General features: G+C 44.1%; 1 protein-coding gene across 2 annotated transcripts in view; it reads left to right on the top strand.

Moving 5' to 3' along the window:
- Positions 1-25,445, top strand: part of IQGAP2 (IQ motif containing GTPase activating protein 2) — a 1,674,846-nt gene that overhangs the window by 535,917 nt on the left and 1,113,484 nt on the right. For both annotated transcript variants that reach the window (XM_069627448.1, XM_069627449.1), the window contains exon 4: positions 11,033-11,110. In XM_069627448.1, the coding sequence (XP_069483549.1) occupies positions 11,033-11,110 (78 nt within the window). The remainder of the gene's footprint in view (positions 1-11,032; positions 11,111-25,445) is intronic.

The following is a 25,445-nucleotide window of genomic DNA, read 5'->3' as shown; positions in this document are numbered from 1 at the left end:
TAAATATACATAAAAGCAAAAGCACAACATTACAGGGTATCACATCATTGATGTTGCATTTCAGGAAGAATTTGCAGCACACACATATTACGGTGGCACACCACCGAGAATTGGAAGTGTGCAAACATACCACAGTCTTCATTTTTCCATGTGCTATTTAGTGCATATGAGGATGACGTTTTAGGAAGGTGGCATAGTAGGATTGCAGGGTAGGATACGACATTTCAGATAACCTTAGAAGACCCGGACACAAAGAGGACGGAGGGTTGTCTAGAAAAAGGGAGATAGAAAGATGGGGTTCTATGAGGGCTTAACCACTGTGCAATTTCCTTGCCTTCAATGAAAATGTTAAAATATAACCATAATTGCTGCTTCTTGATGTTCACCAAAATTAGCTGCTCGAATGGCAAGTTTTTAATCATTGAACCCAAAAATGAAGAAAAAAAACTCATGGGTTGGTTGGCTCATTGTTGACAGTTAAGTATCACCAAACACCTATCAGAGTAACCGGCATTCGGGAATCTGGAACGGATCCGTATATACACTAGGCTCTGATGGGTTCACTACTGAATTGTATTAAAAAAAATGTTTGGAGACAGCTATGCAAATCACTTATAATAATTATGTATATATATATTTTTTTATAACACCCTTAATACCAAAGAGGTTTCTAAGCGCAGGCCCGGGATTCGAACCTGTGTTGCTCTGCGTCGTCCTGCTTGCAAGACGACAGTGTTGCCAATGAGCAATTATAAACTGAAACACCTAATGCTCTGGGTTGGAGGGCTTACAGGCTAATTTAAATCTGATGGGGAAACCTGGTCAGAACGTCAGGCAACCGGGGACATATCCTCTCAGAACATTTCTTAATGCGGACTATAAAGTCTTTAAGAAGGTTATGATAAATCACCTACACTTATTATCATATGTTTAGTTGGGCACGGTTGAACAGGTTTAATTCCTGGCTGCGCGCACACTTTATCTGAATGACGCTATTGATGTAGCTAATACACTAAAAATATAAAGAGGAATCTTAAGCACGTGCATGATGCAGCTTACAGTAACTGGCAGACCTGGAGCTGTGTCCCGCCGGATAGGACTACTATCGAATGCTTATTGTGCCAAGAGCAGTGCTATGTTATGGTCAGCCATCATGTACTGATGATTCTATAGGATATCTTCCTGCTAAGGCATCCAAATAGACAGCAAAGAATAACCCAACAAAGAATAAAGAGGAATTCAGCAAGTTATTGAACAATAACCATGAAACGTCAGTCAAATACATTTATTTTGGAAATTGATACTTCCATAAAACCTACATGCTAAAAGAACACAATTCCATTAGGTTAAAAACTCCTAAAAGAAAGAAATAGAATCTCTGAAAAATTATTAACACTGTGTACATAGACTTAAACAGTGTGTGCAGTATCAACAGATTTCTTACTTAAATAAAAAGCCTGTCGTAAATATGAGATTAAAGCCCAGGCTACCCTAAGTGAATTAGCCATAAGAAGGACAGCGCAGGACGGCATGGAGTAAAATGAATCGCTCTTAAAATTAAAAGAATTGTTCTTTCCCTTATTTGCAGATAGGCAGGGCAAAACATGATAAAATGTAATACATTTTTGCTTGGCTCATTGCATAATGGGCAATTCGTATCAGTCCTTGGTCAGTCCATTTAGATGCGATATCTTTTAGCGGCAGAGCAGTAAAATGTGCTCTCTATATTAGCCAACTGTCATAAACCTTATGACTCCAGATTAAATAATCCTGTAAAGTGTTTTTAGCAGCAGAAACAACATAGCTTCGATTGGCACTGATCAAGAGTCCCCTAGATGCCCTTGCTTCTTTAATAGAAGAGCACAAGAGCACTTTGAGTCTAAGATTTTGTCCATCGAACATGGGGTTGCAAAAAAACTCTTTGATATATTGTAACAAAGAGATTTTACGCATGCCCTTCCTCTTTAATAGCTCCAATATTATATTTTGTGTCAAAGTTTCCCTAGAGTTAGACCAAATCCGTAACCAGTGTAAGGGTGTGGAAGGAGATCAGCACACAGGAGGTATGTTTCTGGCTCTAGACCTTTAATGGTAGTAAAATAAAGAGGACACCCAGCCAGACCCTAGTTCTAAGAGAGATTCCCCTGCCTCAAATAATACTCAGGAATGTGACAGGGTGTCCGTCTAAAGCAAGAGTTCACCATCCTGTGCCCAAAAACCTATTTTCAACCCTTAGACTATATTCAACTAAAGAAAAGTGGTATGTATTGTTGACTCAGAAGAAAGGTTTCTTCCTTCGAGATGATCTCTGAAAGTGCACTTTTGGGTGATTCAAAATGAAATGTTCTTCTTAAGGGATACAAATCAAAAGTCTCAACAAAGGTTCCTTGGATTGAAGGTTCAATAAGGCCCATAGAATAAAGAGTCTTATATTTTTACAATGTCCAGAGAAGGACCCCCTCCTCTTGATTCCTTTTTACAATGCCCACAAACGCCAAGGGGTATCTCTCCCTTCCCCATGTCTTTTCCTGATCCTAAACAGTTTGTACCCGGTTCACTATCCTGCCAGGTATTCTTGTTGTTGGGTATCAAACCCCTGTGATATTCGCTTCTCTCTCTTTTGGGTCCCAGCCATCTTGGATTTCTTGCTTTCCGGTCCCAGACCCTTTTGACTTTGTACTTGGTTCATTATCCGGCCAGGTATTCTTATTGTCGGGTCCCAGACTCCTGTAGTATTGCTTTCTCTATCTTTTGTGTCCCAGACCCCTTTTGCTTCTTGTTCTAATCGCCCAGGGACTGCCACGAAGAAGATGGCTTTGGAGAACACTTCTCACTAGATGCAGGATCCCGACCCATGTCCCACGGTAGTACAGTCTTTCGTGGCTCCCAGCAAGCCTTCTGGTTTCCCATCCCTTCTCTGGTTGCTCACTGGTCTCTATCGGCTGCTTCTGGGTCTCTCGCCTCCCCACTCCCCTCAGAGACCCCCTACTGTGTTTGAGTTCTGCAGTGGCTCTGCAGCAGCGTTCTAGTCTCTGGCGTCGCGTCCCAGGCAGACCACGCTCTCCAGCTCTCTTGATCAGCTGGCGTTTCAGTTTCCTGCTTCCAGACACGACACAACCACAGTGGAGTTCTCTGGAGCATCTCTTCTGACGGGAATTTCCCTCTTCTTTTTCACTTGTGTCTTGGCCAATAGGAAATCAACATAGACCAGACTGTTCAATATGATTCAGAGAGGTGCTCTCTATGCTTCTGCACCTCCTTCTTATCTCAGTAGCGAACTTGAGGGCTCCTAGTAAGTCAGCTGGACTCTTCTTCATCTTAGTACTGGTCTTGAGAACTCCTATTGTGTCAGTTGGATTCTTCCTCATCCCAGTACTCCTTACCATACTGGTATAAAGAAACAGATAGGAATACTAGGGATTGTATCGTGGGAGGTGTGGGGGGAGTCAGAGAGGAAGGCTGATTAGGGTTAGGTGGGCTATGGGGATAGAATGTTCTCCCGGATTGTCACTAATCCCATGGGGGGCTTTCCTTCCAATGAGATCCACCCGCTGAGTACCACCCCCAGGGGGGACTTTCAGGTAGTAGCATCACCTCCCTTGCCTCATGTAAAGTGGCTTCCCCTAGTGGAGAAGTGGCGACATCCGGTGATTCATCACACCAGTGTAAGTGTGGTTCCAGACCCAGTTCGTCTTCAGGATAACCTAGACCTAACTCGGCACGAGTCGCATAGTTAGGGGCAGACTTTGGTAGACACAGGAATTTCTTGAGGAAGTCAATTTCCATTATTTGCAACTTGTCAATATTACAAAAGCCCCAGAACGATGCACCATATTTTAACGTTGCTTTGGAGCTGGTGCACCTTAAGACTCGGATTCAGTGGTTGACATTTTTACATGGCTATAAAATGGGGGATTCCCCCTAATTGCTTCTTTCATCTTTGAAGTCTGCTTCATGATGAGACTAGTCCCTTTCAGGCCTGAAGAAATATGCATCACTAGGAAATCAAATTCTGTAACTCTAGGAATAGAACATCCATCACTAAGTTTTTTAGATATTCTAATGCTAGATTACGCTCTAATATAGAGCATTACTGGAGATTTTTGAGTGTTCACCTTTAAATCCAATTAAGTCATAAAGCTTGTATATCCAGCAGTCCATCTTTGTAAAGCTCTTGGGTACATGCAATAAGAACCATACTGTCTGTATAGGCTAAGACAGGGAGGGCCATAACTCCAATCTTAAGGGAGTCGACATTCAGACTCATTCTGTAAACCATTAATATAAAGAGAAAATACCAATGGGGCTAAAACACAGCCCTGTCGCATACCAGACAATATGGGAAAATACTATGTGCAATGGCTCTGTCCTCCGCTCTTAACACAAGCCTGGTTGCTTGAATGTATTGCCATCAATATGTTGGAGGTCATGTGGACAGTCCATGGACCCAAGCATGGAAATGTTAACAGGTGCATCATTAGGACATCTCCATTTTTTCCAACCCTTTTTTAATATCGCCTAGTACGTCTCTTTCTGTACAACTCTGCTTCAAACTTTCCATTTTCCCTCCCTCCCTCCCTTTTTTGCTTCAATTCTATTAGGTGCAGAGCTCTTCACTTGCCCCTGTGCTCTTTAGACACTCTTTTAGGCATTGTGTATATAAGTTGCCTTTATGGTCATCCTTGGGCTTTTTCACTCACACAATGTTTTAGACTTGATAGAATGTGTTAAGCCCATTCTATGTATAAAATTGTTCTTTATTTCTTTGTAACTCTTGTTGTTTGCTTTATCACTTCCACGATAGCTTCCCTGTTCCCTTGATTTTCCATACACATTGGAGTTACCATTGTGCTGTGTTTCTTTACCCCTTATCACAAACCGTGCTATTCCTGTGGTAGAGTGTGGTGTCATTCTTTATGCCAACACTATCTCTTTACCAGCATCTTACAAATTGAGTCTGTTGGCAATGACTCACTGTTGCCCCGTACAAACCTGTTCACCCTCTCCATCAGCCCATTTAAACTTGGATGGTAAAGAGAGGTACCACAATGAATAATCCCCATCTCTTTCAAACGCTCCTGCATCTCTCTTGAGCGAAATTGCATGCCATTGGCTGAGACCACCTCTGTCAAACGCACCTAACAAGATGTACAATGATTGTCAAGGTTGTGACTGTTCATGCCTTTCCACTCCACCCAGTTCGAGTTATTGCATCTTGAAAAAAACATTGGTGGGACCAATAATATTTTTTTTCCCTACTGCTCAGCAATCTCAACATTTCTAGGACTGATATAATTATATAAACAAACTTAATTTCTAGAATATGTGGAGAGAGAGCTGGATAGTGGGAGAAAAAAATATTTTCCCCAACCCTGTTCTTTCCGGGCGATATAATGACTGTAATGTTGATGGTGATTTTGTTGACTCAAAGTGTGAACTACACTTTGTTGCCCGCTGAACACCTACTAATGAACATACACAATCTTCATGCTGTGCCTGGCCCATGAGAGGAATTGTTGCATTGTGAATCTGTTTTACAAATGGCTTTCCAAGCCCTTTTGACTTAGGCTCTTCCATGATAATGTGATGGTTCCTTATAGTAATGTAATACAATCCGTTCTCCTATTGAATGCTACAAAAGATTTTAACTTCAGGTGAATGCAAGGGGTCTAAGAAGCCTCAGCTAATGAGGTAACTCTGGGAAGCCGAGTGGTCGAGGCAATAGCAGTTGCATGGACGAACCCCACGCCACAGAGCTGTGTCAATCTGATTGTTGTCTATCGACCACCTGTTGACAAGGCAGATTTTAACAAGGAAATGGTGCTTCTCCTCAGAGGGATACGTGGCCCTAACTGCTCTGCTATTCTAGCCAGCGAGTTCAACAAATGGCTCTAAAACAACCAGGACAAAGAAGCTGCTGCTTTAGCCGCCGGTCTGAACAACCTCGGATACATTGTTGCTAATAGTGACCCAACTTCAATGAAAGGTAACACTCGTGTCTGGGTCGAGACTAGAAACCTAACGGTCCATATAACTAATACGTCCCTGTGTATCTGGTCAGACCATTACATAATTGACTGTTTTACTCAGTTTCCTGGTCTTCAGCAGAAAGTCAAGGATCCACCCAGAAAGGTTTCTAGCAGCAACTACAGTAAAATAAATGCCCCTGGTCTTCAGGAATGTATGGGCAATGTCATGGCCTCTACTCTGAACATGGACTCCGCTGAAGTTCTCATTAATGTATTCAAGTCCACCCTCAGTGGCTTAATAAATCGACTCGCAGGACAAAAACGGTTCGGGATAATCCTAACCACAATAAATGGTTTTCGACAGAGGTTACCCTTTTGGAGAAAAATTTAAAAGGATATCAGAGTCTGCTTGGCTCAGGCAACAGTCCGAAATAAATAAAAACAAATGGAAAGACCTGGATATAATCTACAAATCCTCAATTTCTGATGAAAAAATACTTTTTTAATTGTCAGATCACCGAGGCCAACAACAATCCCATAAAGCTTTTTGAAATTCTTAAATCCTTGGAAAAGCCAGAAGCTTGATTTACAGACTTTACTCCTACTAATCAAGATTGCATAAAGGCCCAACTGGCTTTTGAAAGAAAGATTGTTACAGCATGAGAGAGAGGATTAAAAACGTGTTTAAGGAGCTTCAACCCCCCCCCCCAATCCCCGTCGCATCCCCTGGCCCTCAGCCCGTGATGGAACAGCATTCCAGGTTTGCTTTCTTGGATATTATAACCTATGACATGGTTAAAACCTTAGCCAATATTAGGCCTTCCTTGTGCCCAGGTAACATTAGTCCTCCCGAACTAGTGCTTGCTAACAAAGAGATTTTGTCATTGTTCTTCTCCCGATTTGTTAATTCCTCCCCCTCTTGGAAACTGGTGCCCACTTCCATAAAAGCGGTTACTGTCACTCCCCTTGTGAAGAAGCCTGGCCCAGATGCCACCGATCCTAATAACTTAAGACCAATTATGAATTGTAATTTTATACTAAAAACCTTGGATAAGATCACGACTACCCAATATCAAGCTTTTATTGAAAACATGGCGATTTTACATCTCAGACAATCTGGTTTCACACTGCTTCATAGCACTGAAACAGCCCTAATTGACTTGCGGTCTGACATGCTTGAGATTACTGATGGAGGCAAAGCAGGCTTACTGGTCCTTGTGGACCTATCGGCTGCGTTTGACCTTCTTGATCACGATCGGCTAATTACTACTCTTACAAACGTTGACAGATGTTGTGAAGACTCCCTTACCTGGTTCCTGTCCTTCATATCCCAACGAGTTTCTATAGTCTGCTGCGGAAATGCTTCATCACATTTTTCCCCTTTTACCTGTGGTGTTCCACATGCGGCCTTTCTTTCTCCACATCTTTTGAATCTTTATATCGGACCCCTTTGTGAAGTCCTGGAAAAGAATGAGATCTTTTTCATGAACGATACTGACGACACCCAGCTAGTTCTAGAATTAAGAGGAACCTATGAGAAAGACTCTTCTCTTCTTAAACAGACGTATGCTCAAATTGAGTCATGGATGAACCACCACTGGATGTGCCTTAATGGCAACAAGACTGAGCTACTGATCATTTTGTCCCCCCCCCCACACTAGAGATAAACTGCACTCTGACTATCAATACTTTGTTATTCATGATTGTACCATCTCGTCGTTGAAAAAGTCAAGACTATAGGTTCCTACCTGAATCCCTCTCTCAGTGAAGACACCTGGTTAATCAAACCTCTAAATCTTGCTCATGTCACCTCTGCCTACTTGGTAACATTCGCCCTTTTCTCTCAGAGACCAACTGTGCTTCCATCACCTGTGCCACCATTCTCTTGCGTTTGGATTAACGCACTGCTACTGGGCACTAGCATAAAAAACATGGCCAAACTACAAATCTCCCGGAATGACGCTGTGCGAATTGTTAAAGGCAAATCTAGGAGAGATCACACCTCTAGTAGTCGGAAATCTCTCCATTGGTTACCAGTCTATGCGCGTATGCAATTCCAATCAGCATTTCTTGTCCACAGATGTCTCTACTGTCACGCCCCGGTATACCTTAAACACGTGGTGACTCCTCACCTTTCAGAAAGAGCCCTTTGCTCCTCCAGCCAGCCTCTGGTGACACAACCCATCTACAAGTGCGAAAATGGCCTAGGGAAAATGTTCACTGTAACTTCAGCCCATCTCTGGAATTCACTGCCTTTGTCTGTGAGACTTGTAAAAATCTGGCCAACTGTCGTTGTCAGCTGAAAACATACCTATTTCACTAATCTGTTTTCTTCTGCATTGTTTTCTCTTTCTGACTTGTCCTGTCTTCCTGTTTGTCATACTGTGTAAGTGTCCCCTGCCCTGCGCTCTGATGCCTGTGAGTTTTCGGCGCATTACAAATATATAAATAAAATGAATACAAAATGGAGCAGAATGCTGGTGTGCCCATGTTCTCCACCGTGTTTGCCCTATACATCAAAACCCTTGATTTGCATTTTAGACAGTACAATGGGGCATGCAACTTTTTGTCACAAAACATTCCTAAAATACACCTATAAATTCGCCATCTTGCCCCAGAGGAATTTCAGAAGTTCACGCACGGCTGGCTGCCGAATCAACTATGCGAAATTGAAAGTGCTTTTGATTAATGCAGCAGCATCCCGTTTTCCCAAAGAAATTGAGACTGCATATACTGACATGGGGCAAAAGTGCAAGTTGCATGCTACTATCTAGCCATAGAACAGCCACTTGCCACCTCAATTCCTTGCATGCACCCAGCACACCATTTCTTACTCGCCAACAGTCAAATATCACTACCCAGTGGCTAATGCAAATTTTGCACCCTGCTGATACCCTCCAAATATCAGTGAGAAACGTGTCGAACTAAAATCAGGCTTTGTGTTATCTGAATTTTAGTCCTCTTCTAGATTGTGTTTAAGCGGTTTCATATCTTAAAAACAGATGCCACTTTCATTGGTGTTTCATTACGCCTATACCAATCGTTATTTTGCCTCAAGTTATATACCACTTGTGGCAAAAAGGTGTCTTTAAGAAATTGAATAGTGCCATTGTTGTATGTGTGTGAGCTGGTAAGGAATCACTGCAGCTGGGCAGAGAACTGCAGGGGATGGGCTTTGGCCAGTTTTAATAATTATTTATCAGCTGCTTTATCTTATTTAAAGCAGATGATTTGAGAATGTCTTGATTACACTCTTCTGAAATGAGAATGCCTGGATAAATATCATAATAAAACCCCAGGATCCGGTAATGGAATTTTGTTTTTTGATTTTTTTCACAAGTTATTTACGAAAATGAGATTTAAGTTGGTGATTTTTGGGAGATATTCAAACTGTGCAGAAGCTAAGACTATTTGACCACTGTGACACAATTGCTTTTTCCCATTTTATTTTTTTTCTGATGGTGACGGGTTGCAAAGAAGCTGTGTAGGTTCTTTTGGCCATTTAATGGGTGGAGCAGAAGTAACATCTTTTGTTAAAATTGTAGCGAGTTGGGTGGCTCTTGTGAACAACATTTTTAAAGATATGGGCAATCTAGTAGTTTTCTGATGGAAACTAGGAAAAGGACATAACTATACATTCAATTAAGTCATTATCTAGAGGGAATGAACAGACGTAGTTCCCATATCTATACAGTCTTTAATGAGGCTGACTAATGATGATGTCAGAGTAAAATGTGAATGTGATGCCATTGTAGGCTACTCCAAATCGGAATCAGAGAGGACCCCCTGCCTCAGTTACACTATTCTTGAAGTTAAAAAGCAGTGGAGGATCCATTATTTCGCCGTAACCCAGACCTCAAGCTGGCTTGAACCCTGCTGCATATTAATTGTGCTTGAGATGTAGACAGTAAATTGGGACAAAGGGACCTACTTTTGGCACCATTTTAAAATATGCTCTTTCTGGGAACAGGCTGGGGAGGGGGGGGCAATTCTGGAAAATAAATATAAATGTATATTGCAATGGGAAGCCTCTCAAAGCAAAGAAGTTAATGCAGGGAGACGAGCCTCCATTTTTGGGAATCCTTGATGACGTGTAGTCTAATCATAACCAACTGGAAGCCAACCAAGCCTCCCAAAACTAACAAATGGACGAGGAAGCTGAGTAGTTATGCAATGGTAGCAAGTTTTCCATGGACATAACCAATTTGAGCATAGATTACAAAATGTTTATGAGAGATGCTTGTGTTTTTTTTTTTAAGGGGCGAAGGACAGAATTTACAACTCGAGCAAGTAATCAGCCCATTCTGGATAGGCGATTTGAATGTTAGACTATTTATGAATTTTGTCTGATGAAATTGAATAATGAATTTAAACTTCACTATGATTATTTCTTCTGCTGTGGTGCAAACTATTTGATTATTTGTAACATTATTGACGTTTGCCATTCAATATATTTGTCTATGCTAATACTATAATCTGAGATTCCAACATTGCAGAGTAATTGTTTTCACATAAAAATGTTGCAAAGCTATTTAAAACAGCATGCCATGAGTCTAATTGCATTATAAGCAATACAACATAATAATTGAATACACATGAAGCTATTTGTGCATCTATGCAGAAAATTGCATAGCATAATGCACTATTGACTCTAAAGCAAAACCGAGCATAGAGATGTGGCAGTCTGTGCTCCTTTGGCTTCAGCGTTCTGCTGTGGCACAATCAATGAAGACCAGCAGTAGACACAGCAGTGGTCATTGTGGAACTGATGAAGCAAGTATACTGGAATCAAACTTCCCTCCACCTGGAGCCATTCCCAGTGTTAGGCGTTTGGATCCTAATAGTCTGTGCTGTATATTCTGGGTATTCCAGAGTCCCCTGGCTACCGATGAAGAGATGTATTGTTCATCTTAATTCATTCTACTTCCGGTCATCCTCTATGATGTATGTTGTAGCAGCACTGCATGATCGGCTGTTCTGGGGAGTGTTTGCATCTTGCCCTTGGAATGCTTGGCAACGTCTAGGTATAACTGGATCCTAACCTAATTGCCTTTGTCTTCTAGCGATCAGGTCTCCATTTTCGACACACGGACAACACAGTGCAGTGGTTAAGGGCCATGGAATCTATTGGGCTCCCCAAAGTAAGCATTTCATGCATGCACTACTTATGACTAGTAACGTATGTAATGCTAAATGAAACATGTCATGTTGTGCTTCAGAGTTTGAAAGTTGAGCTGTTTGAAAAAATTGTGAAGCTGCGAAGCCTAATGTTCTGCCATAAAAGCTGGGTCATATCCTCCAAGATTAACACCATTATTTAACTATTGTATAGCATAATGAGTTCTATTATCTTGCAGTCTTATACAGGTACAAACGGTACCCCCTTGTATTGTGGGCATGATGAGGCAAACCAGGCTGTGCAGTATGCAGGCCATGTGTTGCGCTCTCTGCCCTCTACAACACCGTCCACTGTAGGTTGAACATCATTTGCTTTATAGATACCATCTAATTGTAACCTTTAACTATGATATAGTCAACATGATCCTGCCAGGCATTGAGGCATGTTTAAAAATTGCAGGAGTGGCAGGTTCTTTCAGATTTTAAGGGCATTGTGCTGAGTAAACCTCTTGGTACACCCGCTTTCCACTTTTATAAATACCTTGTCGTACAATATAGCTGATCACGTAGTGCATAGATAATTATTCCTGGATGTAATTTTGCTGAGCTATTTGCGAATGATGCTGCTTAGGCCATGGCCAGTTAGCACAGCTGAGTTACACCAATAATGTCTTCCCAAAGACCCATTTTCCCCTGCCTAGTAGTTGCAATCTCTGCCTGTGTAAAATATTTTTGTTCCATTCCCTATTCCTGCAGTAATTTCCCCAGAACTCATTTCTGATCCATTTGGTAGCTTTGTGCCAATTCCCCCCAACAACAGAAAAAACAATAAAAAATTGCCACAGTAATCCTGCGAGATTCACCCGGTATCCCCCCCGCTTAAGCTGAAAAAAACGCTCAAAAATGAGTTTCACCATGCTCACAGGCACTCGCCATGTGCCCCTCTCCTCTTTTCTTGCTTCCTCCACACCCCTCAGTTGCTTTGTCCCTCCATAACCATCTCCATTAAACCCTATCGCTCTTTAGTTCATGTGATGCAGTTGTTTTCCCGAGCACATCTTGCTGTGTTGCCACAGTAATCTCGCGAGAATTTCCCGCTGTATTCCCCTGATAAGTCGAAAATGTCCTACCTGTAACTGGCTCCTGTGATGAATCCTGCTGAATCCTCACAGAAACCCTACCTGAACTTTCCATGATGCCAGAATATGTAATGGCTTGTTGGCAAAGTAAACTCTCTTTCGAAACCTACCCCACCTTGTTGGTAATGAAAACTATAATGCTCAATATGGAAATTTGCCTCTTTCCAAGAAAATTCCGTGCCCTTGGGGATAAAAAAGGATGGATAACGCCCATACTAAAAAAAACCTAGCCAACCAGACGATAACCCGCTAAATTACAGACCGATCACAAATACCCCATTCCTGCTTAAGATGTTGGATCGGGTAGCTTATTAGTACATGGACAGAAGCTACTGGCGTCTACAGCTCCTCTCAGATTCAGACGGTGATGAAACATTTGGCGAGATGGCAGTAACACTAGTCATCCAAATCACAACCTCTGAGTCATTATAGATGAGGAATAAATCAAGGCGCACGCAAGGCCTCTGATACAAGAAACACTGACCCGAGACACCGAAGGGATAAAAACAGATACACTACTTAGCCAAGAAAAGGTCTGGATCAGCAAGACATCATTCAGTGCCCCCCCCTCCTTTCTAGCAGTCTTGAGGAAAGCATGAGAACTACTACTAAAACAGTAGCGATTTTTGTGTTCATGCTGGAAACACGAAATGTGTCGACTTGATAGGTGTATTGTTATAAAAGCTACGCTTTAAGTCACTTCAAGTACTAACCCTCTCACTGTGTATGTGACATCCTGCAGTTACATTATATGATTGTACAATATGATGAACCAATGTGAGCACCAAGAACATTGTTTTACAGCTTGGTAACGTATGCAAAGAATGTCAATAGCTTTAAGCAGGTTTTTTAATATATGAGAAAAATAAATAATTTTGTTGTGTAACAAAACAGTGGTGATCTACTGAATGAGAACACAGATTAATTCAAAAATCTGTTTAATGTGGTGTGAAGCACACCTGTTAGTGCCAGAAGGGAGGGGTAGTCTGGGTCCTTCCTGTATTTTCTCGGGTAGCTTATGTCGAAATCTCTGCCCATCTTAATGCTCATCCTATTCTTCATAAATATATATCTCGGTTTAGGCAGGAATTTGGGACTGAGGCTGCATTGGTAGAACTGAAGTCCAGATTGCTAGATCGCATGGACAGAGGTATGCCATCATTTTGGATGCTCTTAGATTTGTCGGCGGCCTTCGACCTCGTGGATCATTCTATCTTGACCACCAGGTTGAATGTCGTGGCCAATTTCTCGAACGAGGCAGCCCAATGGATTTCTTCATTCTTGAGCAATCTGGAATGCAGAGTTTATTGTGGTGAGGCGGAAGCTCTCCCCACAGTCTTGGAATTTGGTGTACCCCAGGGAGCCTATATTTCACCCTGTTCATACAACATCTTTACGGTCCCATTCTTTGCACTTCTAGAGCAAAATGGGATAGCGTTTACGAACTACGCTGATGACACTGTGTGTCATCCTACTCACTACAAAGTTAAGTTTCTCCTCAATAATGTATACATTCTCATCGAAAATTGGATGGTGCAAAATGGCCTCGCACTGAAAAGAGATAAAACCGAGCTCTTGGTTGTGGGTACTCCGAACATGGTTAGGAAATGAGGTCCTGCTTATGAGAGCTTTGCATTAAAGACACCGTCATTTCTGTTCAAAAGAAGGTTAAGACACTGGGCGTCTTTCTCGACCAACACCTCCACATGAAAACTCATGTTAGCAATCTTGTCTCATCCTCTGCTTACTACATGTAAAATGGAAACGTTTGCGCACTCGGCGCTGCAGCCCCCTTCCTCCTTCACCCCCTTCCCCAGCCCAATCCCGCCTCCCAACCCTCCCCCTGCACCATGATTGGTGTCCTGGCCCATATTTTGTAAAACAAAAAAAGGAAAACAAACTCCCGGTGCGTGGCGTCCTCGCCAGCACCTTCACTCCACAAAAAGACCTGGCTGAGGTGAGTGTGCCCCCAGATGCCCCACAACGCTTCCAAACACTGTAAAAGTGTTTAAAATGGAAACGTTTGCACACTCGGCGCTGCAGCCCCTTTCCTCCTTCTCCCCCTTCCCCAGCCCAATCCCGCCTCCCAACCCTCCCCCTGCACCATGATTGGTGTCCTGGCCCATATTTTGTAAAAAAAAAGAAAACAAACTCCCGGTGCGTGGCGTCCTCGCCAGCACCTTCACTCCACAAAAAGAGGTGAGTGTGCCCCCAGATGCCCCACAACGCTTCTAAACACTGTAAAAGTGTTTAAAATGCCACTCTATCTTACCTCCCAGTGACATAAAGTGTGGGCATGCTAATATTATGGCACTCTGATAGAATTGTGAACATCAGCCTGCGTCGCATCTAGATGGAGTTGTGAATGCTGGCACGTCCACACTTGGAAAGAGTTGTGAATATTGGCATGTCCACGGTTGGATAGAATTGTGAACATTAGCCTGCGTCGCATCTAGATGGAATTGTGAATATTGGCATGTCCACACTTAGATAGAATTGTAAATACTAGCATGTCCACACTTAGATAGAATTGTAAATATTAGCATGTCCACACTTAGATAGAGTTGTGGACATTAGCCTGCGTCGCATCTGGATAGAATGGGAACATTATCCGGCGTCGCATTTAGATAGGTTTTTGATTGAAGGATAGCATGCCCGCGCCCAGATGAAACTTGAAGGTTAGCATGTGCCACACTTAAAACTGTGAGACCAGCCTGCGCCGCTCCTGGATAGGATTGTGAATGTTAGCACGCCCACACCTAGATAGAACTCTGAACATTGGCCTGCGCCGCTTCTAGATAAAACGGTGAAGGCCAACAAGTGCCACACTTAGAGAAAACTGTGATTGTTAGCATGCTAAAGGTCAGGTAACCCACTACCAATATAACCTCAAACTCTGCATACTTATCTCACTCAAAAACTCACACAACCATCTCTCGCACCACAAGCCGCACACACTTCACAACACTGCAACAACACATAAGCCGGAGCAACAGCACATGTGGACTGACACCGATCCAATACCTGCACCAAAGCTCAGTATCTGGTGTATACTGAGCTGAAGCTGCCAAAAGAAAACAATTCCTCTCACTATCCTACTCCCTCTTCACCTTACTAACCCATCCCACCTTATCGTTTACAGATCCGCCAGAGCGCCTGGGGACCAATTCTGTTGGTGACGGTGCGCGGTACAAATACCTTTAACATTTAACATCAAGCGTTTGGCCCATCTCCATCCTTTTATCACACAAGCCAATGCGGAGACCATTGCAAGAACTATAGTGGGTGCCAAAATGTACTAATGCAGTAGTCTATTGTACGGCATTAATAAAGGGGACTGTAATCGATTACGGGTCCTACAGAAAAACGCAGTTCGAGTGGTCAGTGGTACTGCTTGGAGAGATCATATTTTGGAGGCAAGACAGGGCCTACACTGGCTCCCAGTCAAGTCAAGGTTATTATATCGTCTGCTGCTAATCACCCACAATGGCCGACTAAGTAAGATGCCCTCCTATCTACAGGACCTGCTCAAAGAAAAAACACATGCAAGATCCCTTACGTCCAATAACGCAGATCAGCTGGCCCTACCCAGATGTAACGCCATCAAAGCCACAAATGATGCCTTTCAGTATGCTGCCCCAAGAGTTTAGAATGGTCTCCCTCCAGAACTCAGGGGCTTAAAGTCTACTGAACTTTTAAAGAAGAAATTAAAAACTCTATTTAATTGAACTCCCCTCTCTTTTAAATTCACTTATTTTGCCCGGATTTTATTCTGTCCATTTGTTGTGAATTCTTACTGTTGTTTTTGGTACCCTTAAGCCTACGGGGGCCATGGTTTGCGTGAATTAAAAAATAAAATTAAATCAGAGCATCAACATCTTGATTTCTGATAAAGGTAATTCTTCTTTAAATAAAAACCAGTCAATGACCAATTTAAAATCCTTACCTATATATTTAATACATTTAGTGAATTAAGTAAAGTTGAATACTGTATTTATGATGTAAATTTTGGGGACTTCAGGTCCAACAATGGCTTAGGTACTGGGACGAAGAAGAGGAGCTCAGAGGCCAAAAACTGCAAAGTTGTCATGATGCCTACCTCCAAGGAGCCAGGTCCGACCCAGCGACCCCAGAGGCAGGCATCATTTCCCCCAGGGGAGTGCCAGCGGGCCCAAGCTGGGGCCCTTTGGACGCAGTCCTGGCGCCTTAGGCGCCAGGCTCATGTTGGACCTCTGTCCTGGCGCCTTAGGCGCCAGGCTCATAAAGCTAGACATGTGTTCAAGTGTTTTAATGTGCACTTACCTGATGCAGACCATGCTGCCACATCCAGGCCCTCTTGAGGCCTGAATGGAACTACTTTACCTGTGGGACTACTTTCCACCCGGGTCTGGTCGGGGAAGGATACATACCTGATCGGAGGAAGGATACACACTTGGGACTTCTTCCAAAGCTATTTAAACCACACCCGATCAGCAACTCACGCTTCGCGTTGTTCTGCTCCTCGCAGCTGGACGCTCACCATGTCAGCTCCTGCATCTGGACTTCAGCCACGCCTGTCAGCATCCTGGGTCACCTGCAAAGGGAGACAAGAGACCTTACCAGCTAAATCTGCACCACGGAGACATCACCGACGATCCTGAAAGGGAAGACATTATTTTTAAAAGCATTTCGTTACGATCGCTGCAGCGCTGCATTTCACTCACCTTTCCTGGGTTCCTCCATCTTCAGCAGCGATCATCTGGATACACAGCCACTTCCCAGAGCCTAGAGAATAAGACAAGAATAAGAGGTGAGAGAAGGAAGGGAATAAGACTTACCTTTTGGGTCATTCCCATTTCATTTCGGGTCTTGCCGCTTCCAGGCATTTTCCGGACCACGGCCCCTATGGGAAAAAAGACAAAGACATTGAATGAGCGTATGCAAAGACAGTTCCCGAGCGCTCATCCAGAACTAACCTGCCATTTACTGGAACTGCACGTTTCACTTCGGGTCGGTGCCATATCTCCGCCATTCCGAACCTCGGCCCCCCTAAGGGGAAAAAAGACAAAAGCATTAGCGCTTGCTGCAAAAAGACAATAAACATTATTATTAAGCTTGGACTTTTGAACTTGCAACAGAACTTTTACAGAGCCTTACCTGAATAGTCAAGCTTACCTGAACTCCCATCAATCCTCAATCCAGTGAAGTAACTGGGTTTCAACGCGCCCCTGCATCAGAAGCAGGATGGAGAGCTCATCCTTCCTGACCCTAAGGTGAGACTTCACGGGGAATCGTGGAAGGGTATCGTGGAGGGTTGGAAGAGAGTGGGAGGCTTGAGCATAACTCAGTCAGTAGGTAATACTCCCTTTTCACGCACAGGGGAATATTCCTGCGAGCCGGAGAAGCCAGAGTAGAGGGCCCTTCCTGTCCATCTTCAGAGTCCTGCGCTTCACCATTGAAGAAGCATCAGCACTCGAAGCCAGACCTGCGCCTCCGTGGGAATCAGGTGAGCGTTACAGAACGCGAAGCCTACCCATAATTTCCCACCTGGGCGCTATGGGGACTTCCGAGACTGACCAGCTGGCCCAGCTTTTGGGGGAATTACGGGCAGAGGTGCACTCAGCCCGCCAGGAGACTAACGCTCTCAAAAGAGAACTGATCTTATCCAAGGAAAGAACAGATGACCTAGCCAAAAGGTTATTAAAGGCCCAGGCAGGGCACACTCCTTTACCTAATTGCGGAGACATTGCCACATCAATGGGTTTGAGTAACCCGGTACAAATTAATCTACCTGGACACATGCCTTTGGCCCCGCCTGAACGTTTTGCGGCGGATCCCAAGAAATATGCTGTCTTTATGAACCAATGTCGTTTACACTTTCTATGCAGACCCGGAGCCTTCCCTAACGACCAGACCAGGGTAGCCTTTATACTATCTTACCTCAGTGGCAGTGCTGCCGATTGGTCTATTCCATTGGTAAATCAGGATGATCCCATTCTCCAGAATTTTCAGGGCTTCCAGGCCAGCATGGAAAGATTGTTCGCTCGACACTCTCAAGGGACAGGCCCTTGATAACGAACTGCTATCCTTACGACAAGGTAATCAGGATCTTCTGTCCTACATAGCCACCTTTAACAGACTGGTTGTGGAAACTGGATGGCCAGAAAGCAAAAGGATCACATTGTTTCATCGAGGCCTGCGCGGAGAGCTTAAGGATGTTCTAGCTCAGATAGTAAACCCACCCCAGGTCTGCACAGACTACATTGACTTGGTGGTTCAACTTGATCACAGACTTCAAATTAGAAAAGCAGATCGGTTCAAGTATGAAAACCGATCACCGATCAAAACCCACGCTAACTCCAAGAGTACCAACGTATCTGAACCTATGCAAATCGGTGGTGTTAAAGGACCATAAACGCAGAAAGAACGAGAGAGAAGGCGGCAAATGCAACTTTGTCTGTATTGCGGGACTTCCGGTCACTTTCTTCGAAATTGTCCAGTTAAACCACGTAAGAAGGTGGTTGGAGCTACTGATAACGAATTAGTGACACCTGATTCGGGAAACGACCTAGCCCGGCAAGCGTAGGGGTCCGCTTGCCGAGCTTGAAAACTAACTCTTTGACCTCGCATTTTGTCATGCCAATGGTGCTCGTGGACCCAAAACAGCCTCAGCAGTTGCATGCTATAAAAGCATACATCGACAGTGGAGCTATTGGAAATTACATAGACCGTGAATTGGCTTCCAGGATTAAGCTTCCTCTCCGCCCGAAAGTAACCCAAGATGTCATTACTACAGTAGATGGAACCGAAATAGCCTCAGGGCCTGTAACGCATTCCACTGTTGAAGTGACACTGGTGGGTCAGGATGGACATCGGGAAGCAATCGTGTTTGATGTGATCAAGGCCCCACAATTTCAAGTAATTCTTGGAATTCCTTGGTTAGAAACACATAATCCCAGAATTGACTGGCGAGCAAAGAAGATAAGTTTTCCTGATTGTGAACCAACTTGTTATCCAAGAAATCCAGCTATGGGTCTAGCCTCAGCAACTTCCACCCCCGTACAGCTACCGTCAGAATACCAAGAATTCCAAGACGTTTTTCAGAAAGAACAGGCTAACACGTTACCTCCCCATCGGTCTTATGATTGCCAAATCGATCTGGTACCCAATGCTCAACTACCTTGTAGTAGGATTTAAGCTCTTACGGAACCTGAGAACCTGCATTTGCGTCAGTATTTAGATCAGTACCTAGCCAATGGTTTTATTCGCCCGTCCAAGTCTCCTGTCTCTTCAGCTCTGTTCTTCGTGCCGAAAAAAGAAGGCGACCTTAGAACGTGTATAGAATATCGCGCCCTAAATCAAATAACGATTAAGAATCGTTATCCTCTGCCCTTGATCCCTGAGCTTATCGACCAGGTGAAAGACGCTTGCGTGTACACCAAGTTAGATCTCTGAGGAGCTTATCACCTGGTGCGCATAAAAGAAGGCGACGAATGGAAGACTGCATTCCGCACCAAGTTTGGGCTCTTCGAATATCAGGTGATGCCCTTCGGTTTGTGCAATGCACCTGCCGCCTTTCAGTACTTTATGAATGATGTTCTTCGGGAACTTATCGACGTCTGTGTCATTGTTTACATTGACGACATCCTGGTGTACTCTTCTTCAGAATCTGATCACAGAAAACATGTTAGGGCAGTTCTTGAGAAACTGCGCCAGCACAGATTATTTGCAAAACTCGAAAAATGCGTTTTTCATACCACAGAAGTTGAGTTTCTCGGATTCATCCTGACACCTCAAGGAGGCCGAATGGACTCGCGAAAGGTGGACGCCATCCTCAAATGGCCATCTCCAAGCTCGGTGAAGGGAGTTCAGAGCATGCTCGGCTTTGCCAATTTCTATCGAAGATTCATCCCGGAATTTTCCCGAACAGTCCAACCCATCACCGCTCTCCTAAAGAAAAACAAACGCTTCGAATGGACTCTTGAGGCCGAACAAGCCTTCCAGGACCTGAAAACCAAATTCACCTCTGCACCTGTATTGAAGCACCCGCACCCAGATCTCCCGTACATAGTGGAAACCGATGCATCCAGTTCGGCCATGGGAGCTGTCCTGTCGCAAAGAGACCCAAAAACTAACCAACTACACCCAGTGGCCTTTTGGTCCAGAAAAGTTTCTCCTCCCGAAATCAACTACGCAATTACAGATAAAGAGTTACTGGCCATCAAATCTGCTTTCAAGGCTTGGCGTCACTACCTTCTCGGGGCAAGACACACCATCACCGTAATTACGGACCACAGAAACTTACAGTATTTAAAAACGGCCAAAGCTCAATCTTCACGACAACTCCGATGGGCTCTATTCTTTGCGGAATTTGATTTTGGAATTACCTATCGCCCTGGCTGCAAGAATGGAAAAGCGGACGCCTTATCCCGGATTGGCATGGAAGAACCTAATTCAAGCTTAGAACCTGTGCCCATCATACCTGAGCAAAGAATCTTAGGCTTACCTTCATTGCAAACTATTGAGGATATCCAAATGCAAGTAAAACAACTTCTAGACTCTTCAACCTTACTGGAATGGAGTCAAAAGGGTCCTCATTACACCGTTAAGGATGACTTACCCTACTTCCAGGAGCGGTTGTTTCTGCCAAGTAAAGAATTGCAAGAACTTGTTATTGCCCATCATCATGAATCTTTAATGGAAGGACACCCTGGTATCGCTAAAACGGAGGAAAAAATCAAACGCCACTTCTGGTGGCCTTCTTGGCGAAAAGACAAAGTCTTTTGTACTGTCTTGTGGAATTTGCGCCCAAAACAAGGCTCAAAAGAAAAGGCCAGCTGGCCTACTTCAACCCTTGGATATTCCACCGGCGCCATGGCACACCATGTCAATGGACTTTAGAACAGATCTGCCTCCTTGTGCTGGTTACAACACAATCCTTGTAATTGTGGACCTATTCTCCAAAATGGCCCACTTTATCCCTATAAAGGGTTTGCCTTCAGCTTCCACCTTGGCCAAGGAATTCCTGGAGAATATAGATCGCATACATGGTTTCCCTCCTATATTAGTCTCGGATCGTGGAAGTCAATTTATCTCACATTTTTGGAAGTGTTGCCAACTAGCACAAATAGATGTGCGGTTATCCACCAGCCACCACCCCCAGACCGACAGACAAACCGAGAGAACCAATCAAACTCTCAAGCAATATCTTCGGTGCATGTTACACCAATCCGAGTTAAATTGGAAAGACATCCTTTGGATCGCAGAATATGCATACAACAATTCAGTGCATTCTGGAACCGGACAAACCCCCTTTTATACTTTGTATGGTCACCATCCTCGGACCTCTGACCTAGATCCACCTCTGACCCTGGAAATGCCCGCAGTAAATCATCTGCATTCCACAATAACCCGAGCCTTCAAAGAAGATGCAACTCATTTACAGCAAGCCAAGAAAAAGTATAAAGAAAACTCTGATTTGCACCGAAGTAAAACTCCTCCTTACCAAGTAGGAGACCAGGTATGGCTAGCAACTAAACATTTACCCCTCAAGGGCCCGCGAACCTTCAATCCCAGATTCATAGGCCCTTATCCCATCAAAGCTATAATCAACCCAGTGGCCTTTAAACTGGATCTACCGTCCAACATGCGTATTCATCCAGTTTTTCATGCATCACTTTTGAAGCCAGTACAACCAGGAACCTGATTGTCCAAGCCTCCAGATCCAGTTCAAATTGAAGGGGAATTAGAATTCGAAGTTAAAGACATTTTAGACTCCAAGGTGGTAAAGTCGAAACTCTTCTATCTTGTTGACTGGAAGGGATATGGACCTCAGGAGAGATCGTGGGAGCCTAGTAACCATGTCCACGCACCTCGATTAGTACAAAGGTTTCACCGGAGATTTCCGAACAAGCCCAAACCCCCGGAGGGAAGAACCTTGGGAGGGGCCTTGAGGGGGGGTACTGTCATGATGCCTACCTCCAAGGAGCCAGGTCCGACCCAGCGACCCCAGAGGCAGGCATCATTTCCCCCAGGGGAGTGCCAGCGGGCCCAAGCTGGGGCCCTTTGGACGCAGTCCTGGCGCCTTAGGCGCCAGGCTCATGTTGGACCTCTGTCCTGGCGCCTTAGGCGCCAGGCTCATAAAGCTAGACATGTGTTCAAGTGTTTTAATGTGCACTTACCTGATGCAGACCATGCTGCCACATCCAGGCCCTCTTGAGGCCTGAATGGAACTACTTTACCTGTGGGACTACTTTCCACCCGGGTGTGGTCGGGGAAGGATACATACCTGATCGGAGGAAGGATACACACTTGGGACTTCTTCCAAAGCTATTTAAACCACACCCGATCAGCAACTCACGCTTCGCGTTGTTCTGCTCCTCGCAGCTGGACGCTCACCGTGTCAGCTCCTGCATCTGGACTTCAGCCACGCCTGTCAGCATCCTGGGTCACCTGCAAAGGGAGACAAGAGACCTTACCAGCTAAATCTGCACCACGGAGACATCACCGACGATCCTGAAAGGGAAGACATTATTTTTAAAAGCATTTCGTTACGATCGCTGCAGCGCTGCATTTCACTCACCTTTCCTGGGTTCCTCCATCTTCAGCAGCGATCCTCCGGATACACAGCCACTTCCCAGAGCTTAGAGAAAAAGACAAGAATAAGAGGTGAGAGAAGGAAGGGAATAAGACTTACCTTTTGGGTCATTCCCATTTCATTTCGGGTCTTGCCGCTTCCAGGCATTTTCCGGACCCTGGCCCCTATGGGAAAAAAGACAAAGACATTGAATGAGCGTATGCAAAGACAGTTCCCGAGCGCTCATCCAGAACTAACCTGCCATTTACTGGAACTGGAACTGCACGTTTCACTTCGGGTCGGTGCCATATCTCCGCCATTCCGAACCCCGGCCCCTAAGGGGAAAAAAAGACATAAGCATTAGCGCTTGCTGCAAAAAGACAATGAACATTATTATTAAGCTTGGACTTTTGAACTTGCAACAGAACTTTTACAGAGCCTTACCTGAATAGTTAAGCTTACCTGAACTCCCATCAATCCTCAATCCAGTGAAGTAACTGGGTTTCATCGCGCCCCTGCATCAGAAGCAGGATGGAGAGCTCATCCTTCCTGACCCTAAGGTGAGACTTCACGGGGAATCGTGGAAGGGTATCGTGGAGGGTTGGAAGAGAGTGGGAGGCTTGAGCATAACTCAATCAGTAGGTAATACTCCCTTTTCACGCACAGGGGAATATTCCTGCGAGCCGGAGAAGCCAGAGTAGAGGGCCCTTCCTGTCCATCTTCAGAGTCCTGCGCTTCACCATTGAAGAAGCATCAGCACTCGAAGCCAGACCTGCGCCTCCGTGGGAATCAGGTGAGCGTTACAAAAGTGCAGACTAGTGGTTGTAATGACACAAACCTGAGCGGGACTTTCAAATATATAAACCTCCCCAGGTACAGGTCATTCTAACAGGAGGGTGGAGGAATTGGAAGTTGCAGTTGCAGAGCACAGAAGACGCCACAACCACCACTTTTGAGAGGGTCTTCACCGCAGAGAGCCTGAATTGCAGAGGTCTCACAACCAGAAGCGGTAACCAGAGAAGCCATCGCGTGAGAGAGAGCTTTCTTTATATTGTTCCTGATCCCGGTGGCTGGTGTGCACCAGATAGCAGGAGGCGCGACGCAGGTTCCTTTCCCAAGCGTTGCGGGCTGTGGGAATGCGACCAAAGTGGTCCGACGTTAAGAAGAGCACAGAAAAGACAACAGCAGCAGCTCAAGCAGATGCATTCAGAAAAGCTGGTGAGTTTGCCTAAGATAGCAAACCCTGGAACGCTCTGTAGTCGAACACTGCCTGCTGCATACTATTTTAAATACCAAACTAATGTAAGAAGTTACCTGAACAATATACTCAATTGAAAAGAAAGCCAGAAAAGAAGTGTTGCAATTTTCATTGCCTAAACAAAGAGGGGCCAATAGTGAACGCATTTGAAGACAACCATTACCAAAGTAAAGAGGCAGCAATTCCAAATGAAAGCAATAACAACCATTGCCAAAGTAAGGAGGGAGCAATATTTGAGCCTTATACCCACAGGCTTTGCCAAAGCCAAAAAGGGAAAATGAGACACAGAGACATTATCTATAGTTGTTTGATGTGGAGTTAAGCAATAGTGGCAGGAGAGAAACCACCCATGTAAGAAGTATCAAGAAAGAAAGAATTATAACCTGCATTGCCTGTGGCAAACAAATCAGTGGAACTAACCACACCAATGTGTATTGTGTTCGTTTTGAATAAACTGTGAATCTTAATGTTGTTTGAAGTCAAGAACTTTTAAGAGTGTTGAAAAAAACCTTACCACAAAGTACTGGAAGTAGAGTTAGGAGATTTTAGTCCTGGCAGGAGAGTAGACCAGGACAGGGATTGTTAGTGGTAGAAGATTAGTGGACCAGGATGAAGACATTAATAGTACTGTAGCGTGGTTAAAGGTTATACAAGAAAGAAAAAGTGGCAAGACCACTGTGGTGTTTGATAAACCTTGCTACAAACAATTTGAATACAAATGTTTGATGTGAAGTGAGAAGAATTGTGAAAGTATTTTGTTGTCTAAGAAGAAAGCCATTCTGACAAATCTTTATTATAAATCAAGAAGTGGCAATCAAATAATGCAACTTGAAGATCACATTTTTTCCTGGTTTGTGAAAACCTTGTTCAATGCCAAGTGAAAGACGTTTGAAGTACAGAGAACTGTGTAACTAGAACTTGGCTATCTAAGAGGAACTGTGTTGTTTGGATCCATTGTGGAAAATCCTACTTTGAACTTGGAGAAGGGTATGTTGATACCCATGATACAAGGGTATGTTGGTATCAGGTTTGTGTTAATTACAATTGTTTAAGTTAAACTTGAAAGCCATATCTAACCTGTATGAGTCAATGGATGTATAAATGGACTGATTTGTTTTATTAGAGTGTTTTCATTTAGTTTCTTTTTGATAGATGGGGAAATCCTCTTCAGGTTAGGGATAGCAAGACGTTTGTCACACCCTTTTGAGTTACAAAAATGGCTAATTGTGAAAACCCTTTACCACGTTGTCTGACGCTCATTTCTGACCCTCGCACTACCTAGACCACATCCTACTCCCCATGGTGTTCTCTTCCCCCTCCTCACCTTTAACCTGATGCAATGTCGTCTGTTTTCCTCCACCAAATAGCTTTTTGAGGACGTTTCATTTTCAGCTTCCCTGATAGAG

Source organism: Ambystoma mexicanum, chromosome 6p, assembly GCF_040938575.1.
Source record: "Ambystoma mexicanum isolate Mex_15411 chromosome 6p, UKY_AmexF1_1, whole genome shotgun sequence".
NCBI lineage: Eukaryota > Metazoa > Chordata > Amphibia > Caudata > Ambystomatidae > Ambystoma > Ambystoma mexicanum.
This window is presented reverse-complemented; position numbering and strand designations above follow the sequence as displayed.